The sequence below is a fragment of the Dermacentor variabilis genome, chromosome 3 (assembly GCF_050947875.1).
Source record: "Dermacentor variabilis isolate Ectoservices chromosome 3, ASM5094787v1, whole genome shotgun sequence".
NCBI classification, from domain to species: domain Eukaryota; kingdom Metazoa; phylum Arthropoda; class Arachnida; order Ixodida; family Ixodidae; genus Dermacentor; species Dermacentor variabilis.
Window position 1 is genome coordinate 181,587,537 of NC_134570.1, and position 21,982 is coordinate 181,609,518.

Below are 21,982 nucleotides of genomic sequence, written 5' to 3' on the forward strand. Positions count from 1 at the left end.
GGCCGGGGGGGGGGGGGCTGGTGGTGTGGCCGCCGTCACACTCCGTGTGACTTGGGCGGCCGCCGAATGATGTAGCGCTGCCCCCCGGCGCGCCACATCGGTGTAAGACGGACTAGATTGTTTCATCGAGAAGTGCTTGCGCGCCTCTTGGAAGGAAAGGTTCAGTTTGATTTTGATTTCGATGATTTGTTTTTCTTTTTTCCAGGATGGGCAAGAACGAGAGTACGCTGGGTGATCCCCGTCACAGCACAATGGGTGGTGGAAGTGCAAGTGACAGATGAGTGCTCGTTTGATGCACATTTGGCACAACTAGTGCGCCCTCGGCAGCTTTGTGAACCATGCCCGAACCGCTGACACTTGAAGCATCGGCGTCGGTTAGGAATGTATGGCTTTACACGGAGTTTGCAGTATCCTGTTTCTATTGAGTCTGGTAAATTGCTAGTTCCAAAAGTTAAGGTTATGTGTTTTGTGGGGATTTCCTTTCCGTCCCGCCTAATCGTTATTCTCTGGACCTTTACTACATTTTTATCTTGCCATCCCTCAAGTAGCTCACTTTCACTAAGATCGAGCATGTCATCTTCAGAGACGACACCGCGGACAGTGTTCAAAGATCTGTGTGGGCCTACTGAAACTGGAGTGTCCCCAAAAGCAATTAGTTTTGACAATTTACTGTACTGTGGTTTGTCACGAAGTTCAAGAAGAAGATAACCGCTTCCCATTTTAGTTACATTGTAACCAGGGCCGATGGAGTTTGCCAATGATTTTGCCACAACAAAAGAGATATTGTTCCGACTGTCTTGCTTTCATGTTGACTGTGAATAACATGGTATTTTGGGAATGTTTCTTTCTGACTCATGAAGAAGTTGAAGGAATCTTCGGTGCACCCCTCTTGAAGGAGCGATCAGGGAGTGGAGGGGAATTTGATTCCATTAGTAATAATAATATATTCGGCAGGGATGGCCGCCACCCACCATGGAGCCCAACCAGGGGACGACACAGGACGGGAAGTATTCAGTTCTGCGCACGCCAGCGGTACATCCCCACTATAACCAAATACCTATACCCGAGGTTGGGCATAATGCACAAGGTTAACCCTTGCCGCCAGGAAATACGGAAGTAATAAGAAGTGAAGAGAAAACAGGAAAGAAGGAAAAGTGGGAGAGAAAGACGAAGAATGGAGAGGAAGAGAGGAAAAGGCGACTGCCGATTTCCTCCAGGTGGGTCAGTCTGGAGGTGCCGTCTATGTGAAGCAGAGGCCAAAGAGGTGTGTTGCCTCCGCCGGGGGGCCTTAAAGGTCCTAGCACCCGGCATCGGCTCAACCCCTAGGATCCCCCTTTCCCCAGACACGGCTAAGCCGCGCACGGCTACACGCGGGAGGGTCCAACCCTCATGTGCTCGGGTACGCGATGTCGCAACACACCAAACACCTGCTGACGCAGACGCCCCTGTGGGGGGCAGAAAGGCTTATTCCTCAATCAAAGACCAGGTAAAATAAGCCAAAAACACGACTTTTCTTTCGATCCGAATGCAATGCTTAGCAATAAAATTACGTCACTTAAGGCACTAAGTCGCATCCACTGGGCACTCGTTTGTATAGTAAACACGAACTGCAAAAATCTGCATGTAGGACACTTGCAATGCTCATGCTTTCCAGAAGAAAAAAAAGCGTATCATGCCTACACATGAAAGTTGTTCGCGCGGTTTTCCCATCGGCGGTTACTGAGATACTACACAAACACGAACAGTAATTTTTCAGCTGTTAGTGTCGTCTGTAGAACGTTACACACAGAAAAAGCACTGAGGGCGGTATGGAAAGCTGGGCAAGTTACTAAGTTGCAGAATGAGACTTGGCACGGAAAAACACAAGTCATAGACCAGGTAACAATGAGGAGGAACATCTGTTTGTCAGCTTTCTCTGCCGGGAAGAGGCAAGTGTAGCGTAATCAAGGCGCAACGAAGTCCGGAGCCTCATGGGGCACAGACATGGACAGGGCTGTGTTCGTGTACATGCGCCTTCTGATGTACTATCGGCGTCAAATGAAAGTTGAACAGCGGAGCACGTGGCCCAAGCACAAGTTAAGATATAGTGCGCGCCGTCCAGTCATCACCGTTAACAGGCGCGCACATCCAATTTGGCCGCACTGGGCGATCCCCCTCTAATGACATAATTTCGCTTCTGTCCTGGTTCTTACATTTGAAAGGAAGGATATAAAATATAAAAACAAAGCTAAAATATTGCAGTTTATGGCGAGTCTTGTCGCACAGATCGCCGAAGCCACAAGTGCTGTCAGCGCGAATAGCGGTGCGCCTGGTGCAGTTTGCACCGTCATCGCAAGGTAGATTCGCGCGCGCGGCGAGGGCGATGACGGTGCAAACTGCACCAATGGTGATGACTTGACGGCACGCACTATATCTTAACTTGTGCTTGGGCCACGCGCTCCGCTGTTCAACTTTCATTTGACGCCGATAGTACTTGGGTCTGAGCGCTCACCTGTTGACTTTATGCACCCGGAACAACCTTGCAGGGCTTCTTTTTGAGGTATTTGTGCGCCACTGCACGATGCACGAGAGGTACGAGTCGTGAAACGGGCGAAACATCGCCGAGCACAAGCACACAGCTGCCGCGGACCACGAAACTACCCACGCCGGTGAACGCACAACAGCGCACGCTTCGCGATAACAGCAGATAACGAAACATGAAACGTCATGCAGCGGGCTGAGCTGGCGCCGGGCCGGCGGAGCCGCACGGCGTGCACGCGAAGACAGTCGAAGGTGAGGGAGTTGCGAGGGAGTAACGAGGGAGGGTGATTGCAGAGGAGTTGGGGGGAAGGGTTCGGCTACCTGGATCGGCGCGCGTGCGCGCGACGATCTACTAGGCCATAGAAAGGAAACGGATTTTCGGGTTCGCCCAATACAGCGATGGCGCCAATTACCTCTGCCACCGAAACCGGGGAGCTTCGCCCAACTGGATGCGTTACGCTGGACCGGATGATAACAAGGCGGAGGTTGCGCACAAATATGCGGGGAGTGCGTCGCCACATCAGTACTTTTTGCATTGCAGCGCCAGAAAAATGAGACCGCCGAGGCCAGTATCGAGCTGGGATCGAACCACGCAAGAACTCGAGCATTTTATCACCGCCATCCTCGGTATATTGACAGATATACAAAACACCGTGCCCAAGGCACCAATGCCAGCCACGATCTCCACGGTCAATCCCTACAATTGCGCAACCTAAACCACAACCATAGCCAACCCTCCCTCCACCAACACCTTCGAGAATTGGAACACCTTCTGCGACTGCCTCGAACAGGCACTGAGAACTTCAAAGACCTGATAAGTCACTCCTACGTACTCGCATGCATCTGATTTAAGCCAAACTGTACACCACTAAAGTTATCCAGACGCGTCTGCAGAACACAAGGCTTGACAAATGGACCATACACGAACAGATGAAACGGTGTTGAATTGCTGTTGAAACCGCTGATATTATGTGGATAGTTCCCATGGTCGCGTGACACCCTTAGACGGCGATATCGCTGATGCTGAAGCGCTACGTATCCATTGCAATATGCAGCACAATGTGGTACGGGGAGTGAATGGTGCATCATACCATCTCCTATACATCCTTAATTATCAAGGTTGTCAATAACTCGGCGTGTTCAACAACAAGCATTGGATTACCGGCAGTCTACTTGGAATGTGACATGCGGACATAACGTTTATCTTAAAATCAGGCGAATTCTTCTTATTTCATAACCTCGGGCCCGTATCCCTTATCTTTGTGGGTAAACTCTCCGACGTTATCAATCCCACTTCAGAAACGAATAGTTCCTCCCGCAAACACTTATAGGCTACCGCACACCTCTGGATAGCTCAAAGACGCCGACAACCCTAGCTTAGCCCGAAAGCACGTAATCCTAGACATGGGCCTCATTTCTGTAAGACAAAGAAGCGTTCGAAAACGTCTGCCATAGCTTCATCGTTCACATTTGGCCTCCTCCTACTAGCCCTCCCAAATCTACAAACGTGCCTGCGCCTCCCTCTATGACCACGTCATCACTGCACAATTCGAGGCCGTTCGCGTCACAGGTCTTGACACCACGGAGGACTCGGAACTCTTACCGAACATGTTCAATGCGGCATCGGCCAAGCTTTTACCGCTCGTACAGCGCTCTCCTGATGTAGACTGTACTATCTATGATGACTTATCGCGGTGTGGTGTGCACACAGACATAACTAAGCAATGCACGACCCACTACGAGAAGCCTTCGAGTGCACCTTGCATTTCCAAAGAATCGTCGGCGGGCCTACAAGTGCAACCCACCCATGTTAAACCATACTCGTCAATCATAAATTACGAAAGACAAAGCCCGCACCATTTAAACCATCTTACAACTAAACCAGATCAAGTTAAATTTATTTCAGCATACGTACACAAATGGCATATGCTTGGCGCATAGAGGAAAATCCATGAAGGCTTGATGAGCTCTGCGCCTTATTTGCGCATCTTTGCAGCTACCTCGCGACAAGCAATTGAGTAGAATAGAAAGGACGCGTCACATTTCCACATAGCGATAAAGTAAGTTTTGTAGATTAACAAGCAATATCTACAATACGTACAACTCGAAGTATAACTTTGAACGAAATGAACATAACAGCACTTCCAGGAAATGCTTCATTGTTTTAGCTATAGAATTATAGGTAGAAGCATCTCACGCATGAAAAAATGTCTTTTCCGAGCACCTTTGAAGATAACATGCCTGATCTAAGAATCTGGTTAAAAGTGGGCAGTGGAGATATGCTCACAAATTGTTTAAGTTAGTCGGTAATATATATTTGCCATGTGGCAGCCATAGCTTCTGAGTATGCGTGGTACGAACCAATAATGTTTTTTTCGTGTAGTACTAAAACCGCAGTAGTTCTGTTAGAAACGTAAGTGTCTTAAAAAAACTGTGTTGCGCTCTCCATATATTAAATAATGATTAATTCAGGTAGATTTGTATAGGTCGGCTACTGATACACATTTTAGCTGATAAAACGTAATCTTCGTATATTCATCACTCGGAGCAGTTCTAAATAAATAAATAGCCCTTTTTTCTAAAAAATCAATTTATCATCGTATTGGATTTCGTAGTAGACAACTCATTTGTAGTAGACAACTTATATTGTAGTAGACAATTCCAACTGAAAACTGATATGCAGTAGCAATAAAGGAACACTAGATACGCTAAACGAGTTTCCGCTTTCCTGTACTTGTTCAAATCTATATTTTAGTTAATTTCGCGATAATAGGATCAATATGAAAGGAAGAAAGAAACGTGAAGGTTTATTTCTTTTTATTAATTCGCGCCGAACCACAGCCCCGATGAGTCAGCGTAACGTCACGAATTCGTCTTTTTCTTTAGGGGCCAGGGGCAGATATGGGGGGAAGGGGGGTGACGCCTTGGCTAGGTAAAAGTTTCCTAAACTTTCCATGTTCAATATTTGGCTTATTTTGTTCTTAGCGGTAAGCAATTAACAAGGCCCCTTTGCAGACGCCGTAAACATTAAGAGAAAGCTTTAGCTCGGGTGCTCTTCACATATTAGAAAAGCAATGATGCAAGTCACTACGTACAAGGCCCAACATTTATCTACTGTGGGTCTGGTGAAAAAGAATAAAGTAACAAGGGCAGAAATAATTGGGTAATAAACGAAGTCATAGAGATATACATATGGACCTTCGACAGTACACAAAACATTGGTGGCATGCAGGTGTTTCAGGTGACATTTTAAATGGAAAATTACACAACCTCATATTTTTTTCTCATAGTCACTAGAGCTACACTGTTTGGGGTATTGATTTCACTGCGTCATGACCCAACAGTGGGCACCACGGAGTTGTAGTCCTTTGAGGCTTCTACAGGGTACACAGAATGGCGCCATAATTCGTTATTTAAGAAACAACGGGAATTGTTGGTTTCCTTTGATTTCTAGCAAAGATGTCGCATGCGCACTGTAGTAAACACCTGCATATTTACGGCTTCAACGAAGAACTTCAAGGAACCAGAAAGAAAGTATAAATTTGCTATTTTATTTTAATACTGAGGGTAAAAAAATTGGTTTGCCAATTGTGTGCTTGGCTCTTACTTTGCTGCTTTGTAAGTTTGACCACGTAAAATAATAATATGCGGATTTGTAGTCACTAATGATAGGCATAATGATATGTAAACTACGCTGGAAAGCAGTACCTTGGAAAGTGTGAAAACGCGTAAGTTCCTATTTTGCCGGGGTCATTTGTTTTTGCTCATTGCAGCAAGCACGTGGTTTGTGTTTGCCTGCGTTCATTACGCGCCCGAAGCAATGCTGTAAGGTCAACGAGCATGCAGAATAGCCATGATATTGCATAATGTGTTCGATCAGCTTCTCCGTGCAAGCAATCTATTCTAGTGCGGCTTCAAGTGGCTCTGAAGCGTCCACGTGTTTTGTTCAGATTCTGTACAGTATACTCCACATTATTGTGGAGTGTTGCACAATATGGCACACTAATCAATAAGGGCACTGGAACAGGCGGTGAGACAGCGTTATAACAGCCTAGATGTCAGTCGGAAAAGTTAGGCAGGCCGACAGAACCTTCTGTGTGTTAATTGTTGAAGTCCTTCAAAAATTATGCAACCGAGGTGGCCATAGCGTAAATTTTGGGTAGCCTTTTTATTGCGGTAGCAATTATACAGACACTCAAGGCGGCCGCCCTCCCAGGCTGCTGTATCTTGAAAGTCATCTGCGACGAGTACAGACTCCGACGTGCGCTGTGCTTTCACGGCTTAGTTCGCGTTCATGCGACAGGCAGCACGAAGGTCAATTTGCTCGTTGCTGCTGCCGTGCTTCCCCACTCCAGTGTTTTGACAGCTAGCGTCTGCGCTCATCGACTGAGATGTGTACCCTTGTGTACGCGTGGCACCAGGCTTGTTAACTTAGTTGTATTCCTTTCCTACGTTTAAAAGATTATGCGCCGATAAAACTACTATCTTTACTTCGTATAGTTGTCGAATAATTTGCTATCGCCATCGATGCTTCGCTTTTGGAAGAAACTGCGACTTTTTTCCTTAAGTGCTAGGAGCACTGAAGACTAGTTTGGGCGGTACTTATAGTTGGAGGTTTCTTTTTTCAGCCTCCGCAATATGCCAAAATTGACCAAATATGAGCAACAGTTAAAGTTTAGTTGTCAGTAAATAATGTTTATGGTATTGCTAGTGGGGGCCATCATCATCATCAGCCTGGTTACGCCCACTGCAGGGCAAAGGCCTCTTCCATACTTCTCCAACAACCCCAGTCATGTACTAATTGTGGCCATGTCGTCCCTGCAAACTTCTTAATCTCATCCGCCCACCTAACTGTCTGCCGCCACCTGCTACGCCTCCCTTCCCTTGAAATCCAGTCCGTAACCCTTAATGACCATCAGTTATCTTCCCTCCTCATTACATGTCCTGCCCATGCTCATTTCTTTTTCTTGATTTCAACTAAGATGTTCTTAATGTCGCATTTTTAGCCTCACTCAATCTGCTCTTTTCTTATCCCTTAACGTTGCACCCATCATTATTTTTTCCATAGCTCGTTGCGTCGTCCTCAATTTAAGTAGAGCCCTTTTCGTAAGCCTCCAAGTTTCTGCCCCGTAGGTGAGTACTGGTAAGACGCAGCTATTATACACTTTTCTCTTGAAGGATAATGGCAACCTGCTGTGGGGGTAATCTAACGGTAATGTTTGCCACCATGTAGAAAAAGTGTCGATCAAATTAGTTTATGTATATAGGCTCGGTAACGAAAGAGTAAACTTTTATCCACCTTGCGGGCTTCCGCCAAACGTATTTGCCAGATACATATCTACGTTAGTGATCCGTCTAGTGGAGATCAGCACAGCCTATCGATTGAAGAGTGAGACAAAGGACATAGTAAAAATAGGGTTATGGGGGCCAGAGGGTGGCTCCTCATTCCAGGACTCCAGCGCCCACCACCAAGCACGGGGCCTTGCGGAGGAGGCTTAATTGAGCCTCCAGGTCAGTTCGGGTGAGAGTGGCTCAAGAAGAAACTGCTATATTAAGCAACACTCCGGCGTATTTGCTAAATGCTATGATGATCTGCTTTAATAGCGCAACATCACTGTAGTGAACTCTAGTAGACGCCGAGGGCAGTTTGTCACATTTTCACTTAGCCCTTACTCTGGTATTTTATTAGGCGTAGGGGACACTTTAGTCGAAGGGCGGCGCTGCCATCGACTTTCAGAGCCTAGGTTGAGTGCTATGTGGAGCAAGGCGCAAGAGTTGGGAAATAAATTTTATTTTACTTAGGGATCTCCAGAAAAGAATACACAGCATTTAAATCAATTATTATGAGTGGCACATCACACACGCGGTCATTCAACTGTATCATTACGTAGCGCCCAACCAAAACAAAAGTCACGCAGCCCCTGAAACCTGTCCCGTTATCGCGAATATACAGAGGCGTATGACACGTTAAGCGTCAAGCGCAGGATGCCACATCTGGAGTAGGCGTATGAAGGTTTTTTTTGTCGACGTTTTGAACAACGCTAAATAACTACATAAGTACGGGCTGTTGTTAGTGGCCATTCTACCATTTGCGCTCTTGCCTTACTTGCACACGCAAGCTGACCAGAACGAGGGTGGAAATGGACGAAATCTATGACCACGCGTATGTATACAAAGGCTACGAGGCGTTAAGTCGCATGTTGGAGTTATCAAACAACTTGGAAGCTTTGTTGCAAAATGTAAGCAGGACAAGTTCTTTTCATTTGGTTTTGTCTCAAAATGCAATAGAAGCTCTAATATGGCTTTAAGTAGCAAAGTCATCCTCTGATATTGACCTCTCAAATGGTGCCCTGGAAGACACTCCTGCATTAGCGGGAAATAATGGTTGGATGCAATCTCTACTCAGAAGTTAAAGAAATTTGTCTAGAAATACCGATTAGAGCTAACACTCAAATAGTATTTCACTCATTGCAAATAACTTGCAAATTTACCAGCAGATGTTGTCTCAGCAATATCTTTCTTGTTTTTCTCTCTTAATTGATTAGGGTAGACAGCAAGGATTTCCCTATCTTATTAGGTGTGACCTCAGCGATCCACAAGCGCAAGGCCAAAAACCAATCACTTTTCTTCGCCAGGTGAGTGGTGCTTCGGAAGCCTCAAGATCTTATTTATTTATTTATTTATTTATTTATTTATTTATTTATTTATTTATCAACAGTCCATTCTTTGCTTAGGCACTCACACTGTCCTCAAAAGTACTCATCATTTCTTTACACGTGCACCCGCAAAGTAATATGCTCGGATACATGATAAATCATCATCCAATAAATGAAATGCGTGTTTTGGTACACCATCAAAACCTGAACCAATGCATTTTTGGTATTTTCAGTAGCTTAAGTAGCAAGCCAACTGATGCAGAATAAGGAGCTGAAGTTCTATTAGTTTATGTGAGAACAGGTATAGAAAGGGCAGCGCAAACATGGAAATCGTTGTCTTGCCGCTGTGTCATCGTATGCTCCCTTTGGACTTTTAATCTCTAAACGTGCTCCCACAAATAGCCCTGCAGTGCGCAGCAATTTATGCAGTCGTTCCAGACTTACATCTGGTAATAGAGAGTTTTAGTTGCATGTGTAATGTTAATGCTATAGGTTACACGTTAAGCTCTATGCGCATTTGACCCGCTGCTCTGAGAAACTGCGGTAGATATGACGTAATAGTTCTGCAGAAACACGCAAGGTGGACAGAAGTAACTAATAAAAGAAAATCCAGACATTCGCCTAAAGGCAGCAAATCGCTACAAAGGAAACCTTAACGGGTTCCTAGAAAGAAAAGCCTCGCAGTTGAAGAAAAATTCGTCCTGGTCTGGGACATGCCAAGAGAAAGATTTGGGCATACTGTCATCCCACAGCTTACTAGAATGTAAAATCTAATAATAATGCCGCCAAGCTTCTTAAAATATTTCGCAAAATACTACCAAAGTTAATGCTGTAGCGACATCTGGTACGTGGAAATCGGAACACTTGCCCGCCTCGGTGACTTTTCTCCGGGCCTTCAAGCGCCAAAAGATGCAGTTGACCTGAATAATATCAGCAAACCACCGTGAATAGTTTGTACACAGCGTTAGATGGGACTAAGCAGTGACTGGTTTTGTCATTTATATATTTCTGTCACGACGTACATCCCATAACAAAGGCAAGAGCACACGGAATCGGACTATCTGGGCTAGTTTGCGCTTGCCCATGTTACACAGTCACGGAAACAATCTCACTTAGCTAACTTCCTTGAGACCTCGAAAAGAGTGCCGAGGAATATGAATAGTGGGAACTTAGAGCTAATTTGAGATACTGAGATATGGAATGTATTCGTATTATCTAACAACCGTCATGTGTGTGACATTGACGGCAGTCAAATAAAGTCCTTTAGCATGGCGCTTTTTGGCCACACCTGGCCCTTGCGCCATTAAACATCAAACATCAATCCATCAAATGAAGTCCATCAAGCTGCTCATTGATGCCATGTCTCCTCAGCTAACACTTACAACCAAGCGCTTTCAATTGGCGCGTTTTCAAACGTGGTGAAAATATCCAGCATAACTGTGTTATTTAAAGAAATGCTTAAGAATGGTTTGACAAATCACCGCCCAATTTCCATTCTACCGGCATTTGCGAAAGGATTAAAACAGAACACAGGGATTTAAAATTTTCTAGTTGAACTTTCCCTCATTCCACGTTGAACGATTGCCTTTCCGAAAGAGCCAATATACAGAGCATGTACTTTTGGCGCATAGAAAATTCTGCAAGCTTACGAAAAAGAATGTGTTGGAGATAAACACCTTGACTTTTCCAAGGCCTTTGACCACCAGAACCAGTTTACCTTATTGATTAAGCCTGAATTGTGCGGTATATGTGGTATACTTCTTCCCCTAATACAACAGCATTTAGGTAATAAAAGGCAAGCAATATATGGAGAATGCTATTTATCTAGCCTACGGCCAATACTTACCGGGGTACCACAAGAATATATTTCAGGACCACTAGTCTTTAACTTCTACAACAACGGCATGGAAATGTTGACTCCTGATGCACAATACATAATTTACTCTGAGAACACTTTTGATATATCGCACTGATACACTTGAGTCAATTCATATAAAGATTATTACACCAGTCCAAAATATATACGTCTAGAGCAGAATAATGCTTTAGAGATTAAGTGTAACAAAACAAATAATATTATTTTGTACCCGGAAAATAAGCAGCCATGTCGACTCACACTTTTACAATCGGTCAATCTTTCATATAAGTAGTAGACAAAGTTAAAGCACTTGGCGTCCATTTTTAAACACGTACGTCATGGGTAGACTCGAGTAAAGCTTGCCATTACGCAGACATCAAGATCCGTCAGCTATTTGATAAGTTCAAATTGTTTTGCCTTCAGCTTTCAAGCCACACATATATAATACCGTATTTTATCTCACCCTAATTACTCTGTCTCTTACGGGGCAGAACTTTGCTATCTCTTCTAACTCAAATGCATTTGGTGCAAAATAAAGCACTGCGTCCTACAGCTGGTGTGGGACCAACGCACATACATCTGAAGCCGAATTCACAATGTTTTTCATTCATAAGTCCCCTTTGCCATTGGCTAGCTGCCATTGCTAAAGGTATGTACAGCGTCAGGATTTGCTGAAATTAACTCTTACGTGCAGCTCTTGTGCAAGAAAATTATATGAGTACTGGCCCTGACTTTTTTTTTACATGGCTGAACCGCATGTAAGTTCACATATTCACTTATTGAGTTCAGCTAAGTATCATTATTAAGGCATACAAAAACCCCATACTAGAACGGAATAGCTCGCAAAATCCAGACATTATACACATAATAGCGCCACGTTCCCTCATGATTTTATAATTGGTCAATCTTCCATAGAAATAGTATACTCACTTAAAGTACCTGGTGTTCATTTTCGAACAGGAATGTTATGGGTGGACCCGACTGAACGGCGCCATTACACAGAAATGAAAATCCGTCAGCATATTGATTACCTTAAGTTCTTTTTTGCCGTTCACTGTCACACTACATGTTTTTAATATCCTGTCCTTATCTCACATTAATTACTCTGCCTTGTATGGGGCAGAACTAAGCTAACCCTTCCAACTAGAATGCGTGTGCTGCAACATAAAGCAATGCGTCATACCGCTGGTGTGAAACCGAGACAGATACATCTGACTTTTTTTAAATGGCTAAACCGTATTCCAGTTCAAACCTTTACTCATTCAGTTTAGCAAAGTATTATTATCAAGGCAAACAAAACCCCCATGATATGCTAAAATAGCTAGAAATATTCGCACATAATACACATCTGAAGTCGAGGGTTCGACGGAAGCCAGTCTGGGCAGGACGGAGCTTCCGTGAACTTTCCTTCATCGCATTGTGAACAAGGCTACCGTAGGAAAGCGGAAATATCTTTTTAGATTTAATCCTTTTTAGTACTTCTTTTGGATGATGTCCGTCGTTTTGTTGCTTCATAATGCGCATCTATATCTCTCTAGCTTATGTGAACTATGGAGAATCCCATTTTCTCGTACGACATTCTGCAACGAAATGCTTTGCCACCCTTTTCCTGTATTATTAGCACACTTCATGCACACAATATAAAGATCAATTAATAAAAAAATGAAGTTTTTATTGCGCCCTAGTGATAAATTTTGCAGTGTATTTGCTGCACCATATATGTGAGCAACGTAACACTTCCGCGTAGTTAGTCTGAACAAATATATTAATTAGTAAGCATGTAAGCCTGTGTATGCCTGTGTAAGCCTGTATGTAGCCTGTGTAGTAAGCCTGTGTCATGTTTTTCTCGTTTTTTTCTCGTTCCAGCAATTTCATTAATTTTGTTGTACAAAAATCTTGGTGGCTAGAATTTTTTACATATGTCCAACTTCTGTGTAGAGCTGGCTCGATCTTCTAAAGCAAATTAATTTCACTTTTTTCTGGAGCCTCCTTCCATTTGGCAAATGAGAAATAAAAATTATTCAAAATTAGTCAGCAGCATAGGACGCACAAGCGGGCATTGGGCCTTACGTATAATGGTGACGCAGCATGGAAGGCATATCTAATCCATGGACTCGAGTTAGATACGCACCGAACAGCTCAGCGACGAAAACTTGAGATCCATCACCCGGCGTCTAAGCTCTCGCCCATCCGCCTCATGCAACCTGGTCACACTCCGTGATGATATTCGATACCTACGCAATATGAACTCTGATGGCCCAGAACTTCTCGCACTTCCTACAACTTTCGAATCCACTTGCCTATACCAGCTTCAGTATGCCTTAGTCGCTGGACACCTCGGAATAAGTGGCATATACCCCTGTGTGTGATGTCACTTATTCGCACCACAGAACGAGGGTGGAGGCTTATTCTGAAAATGTGAATGTCTAATTCATGTACATATCCTCTGTAGATGTTCATAGTATGCATGTACATTTCGGCTGCTTCTGAAGTGCTGCTTGGTAGGACTGAGGTGCCAGCGAGGAGACAGGCGCGTCCACAGACAGCCTCTTTCGACCTCATTCAGCTCGACACAATCAGCGCCGGCCGAAATGCACCGTGCGCTAGGTAGATTGTGCTTAAAATCAGAAAACTTGTCGGGGCTTGAAGTTAACAAAAGATCGGTAGGTCGATTGGCTTTGGGAGCCCGCAGAAAAACCACAAACCAGGCAGTGCAGGGTGGCATGGTTTGGGCCTCGTTTGAAGTCAGAGAAGTCCAGAGGAAAATTAGTTGTGAAGAAAGACTCAGAGTCATCGGTCAAAAACATTGTAGGGCGTTTAAGCTTCGCCTTTAGGAGTGGAACGCGGTAGCTTTGTCGGACCCGTTGACGCCGAGACCGACAAAGGATATTCTGCGACTAGGGGGGGGGTGGAGGCGGGGGATAGAAAACAACCGTGGGCTGATCGCGGCGGCAGTGCAGGGCAAAGCAATGGCTCATTGTCAAAGTCTGATGCTTGTAAACACGACGCAAGGAACGTTTCTGTTAGAAAAGTGAGCATAAAAATACATATATCAAGAAAGCACGCGTTACAAACCCAATAGCAAGAAAACCTAACACACGACAAACTATCTACAACGCGCGCTAATTGAGAATGTTGCCTAAAGTCTTTACGCACGACGTGTTATGAAGTTCAAAATATTTACATCAAATCCATCGACGTAGCCGCGTCGCCTAGTTGTCGCTGCTTCCGACGACACGTCGTTGCGGCCGCCGATGCGTCGGGGACTCGAAGTCGCTGTGTTCGATGTTCGGCCCACAGTAGACCGGCTCACTGAGTGAGGGCGGTGGGGTGACCGACGCGCCTGGACCGCCCGGTCGACTCCTCTTGGCCTGTGGATCGTAACCGCAGGTAGTCTGGGAAACGACTCCGCCAGCCTGTAGCTGTGCGGTCTCCGGTGGAACGCCCACTCAGCTCTCGAGTCGCGGCCGCGGCAGCTGAAGAGCAGCTTCCAGTGGGTGTCCGCCGTCTCCGCGCTCCATCCACCCTGACGGCTTCCAGCTCCTTCTGCCTCTCGTCATTCCATAGCGTAGCTTGGTCGCTCTCTTCGGCTACGTGTCTTTTTTTTCCCCTTTGGCCACGTAGCTCCGCGTGCACTTTTGCACTTCTTTCATATATAGTATTCTTTTTATTCGGACGCTCTTATTTTCTAACTTCTTTTTTTTTCTTTATTTTTTTACACCGACTCCTCGTGCTTTCTTGTCCTCTTCTGATATTCTGCTTTTTCTTCTTTCTTTCTTTCTTTATTGGCTCATGACATATGCCCACCTTCAAGAGTTTTTCCCTTTGAGAAACTGCTTCTTTTTCCTTGAATGGGATGTTTCCGCTGTCTTCATATGTCAGTCCAACGTTAACACTTGCTGTCTTCCACCATTTTTGTCTTACACCACTGTTTACCTTCCCCACACCTCACTTCAATTCAATTATTCACTGCACTGTACACATCATCGAGTTCACTATTAAACACGAAAAATCATTGTCGAACTCTCCTATACCACAACACTGCTAGAGTAAACTGATGTAACACTTGTCACACCGTGTACTATGAGTTGTAGTCATAAATTCTGCTCCAACATTTTCTCTTTCCTTGATTTATTCTACATGGAAGCTATATTATTGAATCATAAGGCTCCATTTCATCACTCTGGAATTAGTCAATTTTGCTTTGTTTAAGAACTCAAGGGGTTGGTGAGATGTTTGCACCCTGAAATGGTTTCGATACGTGTATATGTGAAACCGTTTGACCGCCCATACAAGAGCTCAGCATATTTTTCCCATGGTTGAGTGGTGCCTTTCTCTTTCAAGCAGTCGTTTGCCGACATAGAATACCGGATATAACATATTTTATTTTTCTTGTAGCAACACCGCCCCAAGCGCTTTCTCTGATGCATTTGTGTGCAAAGCAAACTCCCTTTCTGTGGTGGCCGCGAATAGAATGGCAGGATTGGCCATGTGCTGAATGAGTGTTTCAAATGCGTCATCTTGCACTTTTGTCCCTTTCACTGTATTGCTTGCACCTTTGCTAATTCCGCCAGAGGACCAGCTATCTCCGCATAACGTTGAATGGAGTCCCTGTAGAACCCCGTCAATCTCAGAAAATACTGCACTTCTTTCTTGTTCTTCGCCGGGTTTGCTTCTTGAATCTTCTCTGGTATTGCCGCTTTCGTCGCTATGCGTCCCATGCGTAACTTGTGTCCCAAAAATGACACCGCGTGAAAACGAAATTCACACTTCGTTGGCTTCATGGTTAGTTTGGTTTCCTGTAACCTATAAAATAATTCTTCTAATGCTTCTAGGGGCTCTTCCGAAGTGTCTGTCGCCACCAAAATATAATCAATATAATCTTAAACATTTCCCAGACCATGAAGTACTCTTCTCATCAGTTTCGTAAGTACTGCAGTGGTTGAATTGGCACCAACTTGAAAATGGCACCAACTTGAATTGAAATAACCCCTTTGTACTTGAAAATGCCATCTTTTCTCAGGATGCACCCTCCATGGGGACAACCCATGGAGGGGACAAAAAATGCTTACGCTCAGTTCGCATTTCTTTCACCAGAAAAGTCATCAGAAACTCTCTAATTCGACGGACTCATACATGTCGATGTCTTCGAGAAGCCCTTGACTTCCGAGAGAAAACATCTTTGCGGTGCATTGTGGAATAGCTCCCTGACATCTGCGGAACAAGGAAACACAAGCTTCTCGCACTTGAAATAACGCGATGTTTTTTCCAGTAGAGGTACTTCGAGGACGTTGCAGACACCTTGACCTTGACACACATTGGATTGGTCCTGTAGTTGGGACATAATACAACACACCGACAGCGATTTCAAAACATAAAGCAGCATTTGAGGTTATGCCGGCTTCAGAATACCAGTTAGTGTGGCAATTTGTTTTTTGTGTGGTATTGCCCTGACAGCGGCCATGCGAGATAATTATTTCGATGTCCAGCTTGCGGCTAAAACAGCGCAATTGCTCTCAGCATCCTCGATCCGTTTCTCATTTTGACATGCAAGCTAGAAAGTACGAATAAAGTGTATTAAATCCTATAAAAATGTATTAAAATGAACAAAATGTATTAATGTATTAATTATTTAAATTTTAATTAAAGTTTTCAGTTATTACTGCATCGCATGAAATTGTATGACTTGTTTGCAGGTTGTCAGCGTGTGCGCATATGGAAGAGTTGCTGAAAACATGCCGCAGGATGTCATTGAGCGGGCGCGAGAAATCATGGATAAGTGCCCAGGTCGCTCTGTTGGTGAGCCAAGTTATTTACAAGTTTTCCGTTTGCTAGTATTTCGGCGCATAAGTTGGCACAGGCAAAGCATTAAGCATGCAAGAAGAAACAGCTTCACAAAACTTACGGTCGTATACAGGTAAAAATGAAGCGTTTCTGTGAAGATTCAGCCTATAGCGTCATTAAGTTGTGCTATGTGCCAAGAATGTAAAAAATAAAACTAGTAATCATTTTCACGCATGAGTGCTTTAATAATCGCAACACCAACTCATGCAATCTGTGACCTTTTAAGATACAGTGTAAGTTACAAAAAATATAACGCTGCAAACAGCACAAAAATGCTCACACGCTACGTAGCACTGCCGTATGGGTGATGGCTCAGTCAAGTTAATATTGTTTGAAAAATTATCAATGTTTACAGGGCTGGATCCGTGAAAACTGGTGTTAAAGAAATAAAGTAGTCCCATGCAGTAGCGCTGCTTAGAATTATGACAGACTCAAAAAAAGCTGTTTCTCATGCCTGAAACTGTTAGATAAAATCTGATGCATTTTTTTTTTCTTTAAGCCTGAATCTTTGCGTCCCGTCAGAACTCATTTCTTCTTTCTCCAAGTAACACATTGTGAAGACGCTGCAGGATATACAATTGCAAGCGAAGAGTGTTTGGGAAAGCAGGTTGTAACTATATGCCGTTTCTCTGAAATATCATACAGCTTGTGAAAAATATTTCCGATATCTTTAGAGAAATGGGGCATACGTGACGAAACTGAGACCGTCAGATTTATTTATTGATGCTCGTTTTATAAACAGCTAAAAGTCCGTCACAACAAATGAGAACGTTCATGACTGCTGAGCTTCATTCTCCAACCTGAATAAATGTGACGCTAAATAGTACGTATCGATGCGCCGCGGCCGCATCAATACTCACTACGCAACCCGAAGAAGGAGAGGAAACGGCTATCGCTTTGGCCTACGCCGCTACCAATGCACACTGCATCATCAGCGATTCAAAATTGGCCATTCACAGCTACACAAGAGTACTGATAGCACCCCATGCGTAGAAGATACTCTCGGGCACTCCTCCCTCAAGGCAACGCCGCATCCAGATTATCTGGGCCCTTTGTCACGCGGGTCTGGCTCGATAAGAAGCCGCCCACGATGCCGGCCGAGCTCTCGCACACCCGGCGCATCATCCTTCTCCGGAGTATACCGATCCTGACCAGCCCTCTGTTCTGCATCGCGGTCACGCGCGGCACCGAATGGCCGCGTTCAGAGAAATCCTTCTCCACTACCGCAGAGAGCGGTTGCGCTACCCCGCAGGACACAAAACACTGAATATATCTCAATCCACCACTTGGCGACTACTTCAGACGCGAACTTTTCCGAACCGCGTGCTATACAACCGCATTTACCCCGATGCATAATCCCTACTCTGCAAGGCGTGTGAGGCCCGCGCTTACCTCGATCACATTGTCTGACAATCCCCCAAAGCCTCAATCACCAACACCTACCGCACTAACAGTACATGCATCCTAACTAGGGCCGAGCAGTGGGAGACTTTGCTGCTGCGCTTACCTAGACGAGCATCTCTGGGCCGTCCAGATGGCCGAAGACGACGCCAGAAAGCAAGGACTGGCCGCCGTCTGAGGCTGTGGGGACTGGGGGTTAATCTCCCAACCGCCGCCACCCCTGGTCATAATAGACTTTCATCTCTCTCTCTCTCTCTCGAAATAGTAAGATATACAGGATGTGCCACGTAACTTCAGCAAACATCAAAAATATGCAAATGCCACGTACCTGGACAGAAACAAGATAGTGTTGCTTGCCGTGGCTTAGAGATTCTTAAATATTTTTTTCGCTCCGCCCAATTAGATGATTAGACTTAAAAATTTAATAAATTTCTCAAATGTTATAATTACATGAAAAGCTTCAGTGAGGTAATTGCAGAGCAGCATCGAAAATTCCCGATACAGCTTTCTGTTACTAAATACGTGCTACATAATAGCCTTTTTCCGAGCGTGAACGAAGGCCGCGAATGCACGCAAAGTGCCTTGAGCGGCAAGTCATCCGACAATTTTGCGTGCATTTGCGGGCTTCTGCGTCCATCATGAACTACACCCCAGTCATTCAGGCACGTTGGAGCACTTCCGAGTCTAATCCTGATTAGGTGCCTATACACGGGCATTTTCGACCACTATTTCTAGTGGTCAGGCTGATCGCAATAAAAGGCTGTCATCTGTACCGTAATGCTGAGTGAGGTCAATTAGCTGGGCATGGTTTGCTGGATTGCTGAACCGTGCAACAGCTATCATTCTTGATCGCGACCGGAAAAAAGTTCACCGAGAATTACGATACTTCCTAATGCGAAATTGGAATTGCTCTATACGAGTTTTCATTTCGCAGTATATTGGCTGGCGCGGACAATTCGTCTCGTGGGGCACGTTGGAAACGGAGCGAAATGTGGCGCGACTGCCTCGCTAATCGGTATATCGCGAGAGGCCGCGCAAAGGCGACGCGTGTGCGCGATTCAGAGCAGCCAACGCAGAAACCCATCCGCTCTTGCAGCGCTTTGTTTCCATACAGACGACGCGCGCAACTCTGGCGCCCTCTCATACCGCCGTCAATGCAAAGCCGGCCGTGCGCGGCACTACGCTTCTCTCGTCGCACTTCCGCTATACTTTCCTCTTGCGGTTTCCTCCTCGCGCTCTCTTCGCTATCGCCATCTTTCATCTTCCGCTGCACTCTGCGTTAACTTTAATTCTTCGCTGTGTTCCTTCGCTCGGTTACGAGGGGCACCGCAGGCGCTCGGTGCAGGAACGGGCGCCTAAGAGCTGCGCTCTAAAATTCATCTTATCGGGCTTGATCGCGATTAAAATTGCCTGTGCTGCACTGGTATTAAAGAACGACAGGGGGCCAAAGCGATTCCAACCGCCACTGCCCTACACACGCAAGTCAACTCGCGGAGTCAAGATGTAGTGTCCGCATTCTTTTCTCAAATGGGCTACCCGATTGTAGAGCTGGGCCAAAGCGCTCAACTGCTTGTAACTAGCTGCTACATAAATGTTACCGATCAAGCGCGTGCTGTCTAACAAACACGAGAAAGCACACTGTGCGTCGCACGTGCGAATAAGCCGACGCTCAATGCATCGTTCAAGGCACGTCAAGGTGGAGCTGCAGCAGTATCCTCTTCATCACTAGCAAAATGTCATTACTTAGCTACAAGGCGAAGCAGCAATGCCGCCGCGAGTAATAGGAACCCTGAAGTAAAACGGCAAACTTTCACATTTCGACTTGACTTTGCGGACGGTTGTTATCCGTGCCTGTCAGTGTTTCATTTCATAGCTTCTACCCGGCAAACTAGTACACTGGAGGCGGCTGATGGTCTTGAATGTTTTTATCGCGATTGTATGCTCCCTCAATACTTAGTGAGCTCAATGAATTATCCTCACATGTCCCTTCATTGCAAGGCGCCTTACGCCTTAAGCTGGATTCACCCGACGGATATTTCCCCGAAGAAGCTTGACGTATTGTTGAGCCGCCACGAATGGCACTCGGCCTCGGAAACTCGGCCGCTCCGGTGGAAGTATAGGTGGAAGAGGTTGTTGGCGCCATCCATGAGAAGGACGGGAAAGCAAATCCGCTTCCCTTGTATGACCATCTAGATCCGCATGACAATCCAGGAAGCCGTGCCCTTTCGCCCCTCCTCTCAACTCCTATTCCCTTGCCCTCTCTCGCAACTCCCTCACCTTCGACTGACATGTCACCGCGCGCGCCCGCCGGCGCGATACCAGTTTAGACCACTTTTATTACGTTTCGTATTTGGTTATCTGCTGTTATCGGGAAGCGTGCGCTCCTTTGGGATTACCGCTGTGCACAGCTTCGTCAGTTTCGTGGTACTCGATAGCCGTGTGCTTGTGCTCCACGATGTTTCACCCGTTTCACTACTCGCACCGCTCATGCACGTTGCTGTAGTGCACAAATACTCCAAAAAGAAGCACTGCAAGGTTGTTCCGGGTGCCTATAGACAGCAGGTGAGCGGGCAGACCCAAGGACATCAGAAGGCGCATGTGCACGAACACGGCCCTGTCCATGTGTATGCTCCATCAGTCTCCGGACGTCGTTGCGCCTTTATTGTGCTACACTTCCGTCTTACCGGTAGAGAAAGCTAACAAATAGAGGTTCCACCACATTGTCACCTCGTCTATGACTTGTGTTTTTCTGTGCCAAGTCTCATTCTGCAACTTCAGTAACTTACCCAGCTTTCTATTCCGCCCTCAGTGCTTTTTCTGTGTCAAGTTCTACAAATGTACTAACAGCTGAAACATTGCTGTTCGTGTTTGTGGTTTATCTCAGTAATCGCCGATGGGAAAAACGCGCAAACTTTCATGTGTAGGCATGATACGCTTTTATTTTCTTCTGGAAAGCATGGACATGGTTAAACAAAGATTTTTGCAGTTCGCGTTTATTACACAAAGGAGTGGCCAGTATGTACGGCTTCATGCCTTAATTAAGTGACATAAGTTTACTGCTAAGCATTGCCTTCTGGGTGAAAGAAAAGTCGTATTGATGGCTTATTTTACCTGATCTTTGATTGAGAAATAGTCCTTTCTGCGAATGTTAAATATGTGCTGCTGCAAAAGCTGACTACCTTCTGTTCCCCCTTGTCACCGTTACTCAGCCTGTGGCCAAGTGCAAAATAATGTGCTAATGTCTATTTGCGTTTTAGTACGAAGTTGTTTTTGTTCTGCCATATCTTGTTCATTTTGTTCAGTACTAATGAACATGTCACGCATTTCATATACTTTTGAGCAGGCTTATAAGTAACCTCTCGTATTTTTTGGTATAGCTGTCAATCAAGCAATCGCCATTTTATTCTATTTTTAGGTACTTTGCGCATCATTGTTTTTGCCAATGCCAGTGAATTTTCTCTTTCGTAAGTTGTCATGACTGTATCATACATCTCGTCCAGTTTCGTGCAATACCTCAGTGAATATATCAGAAGCGCTGAGTCCGCATATCACAAGCTCTTCTAAGTTTTGGTGTTTAGGGCATTATAAAAAATAGTTTATTTGTGTGTACATGAAACGGCCTTCGCGTTATCTCGAGTTCATTTTTATTTTTTTTCACTGTCTGTTTTGTGTTTAGTAATCATGTACATGTCATGCATTTTTC

General features: G+C 45.1%; 1 protein-coding gene across 1 annotated transcript in view; it reads left to right on the plus strand.

Annotated features, from left to right (window-relative positions):
* Nucleotides 1-301: 301 nt before the first annotated feature.
* LOC142574934 (alanine aminotransferase 2-like) overlaps nt 302-21,982 on the plus strand; it is a 95,384-nt gene continuing 73,703 nt past the window's right edge. Inside the window, exons 1-3 of the mRNA XM_075683922.1 lie at nt 302-430; nt 9,066-9,155; nt 16,731-16,833. Of these exons, the coding sequence (XP_075540037.1) occupies nt 386-430; nt 9,066-9,155; nt 16,731-16,833 (238 nt within the window). The 5' untranslated portion in view covers nt 302-385. The remainder of the gene's footprint in view (nt 431-9,065; nt 9,156-16,730; nt 16,834-21,982) is intronic.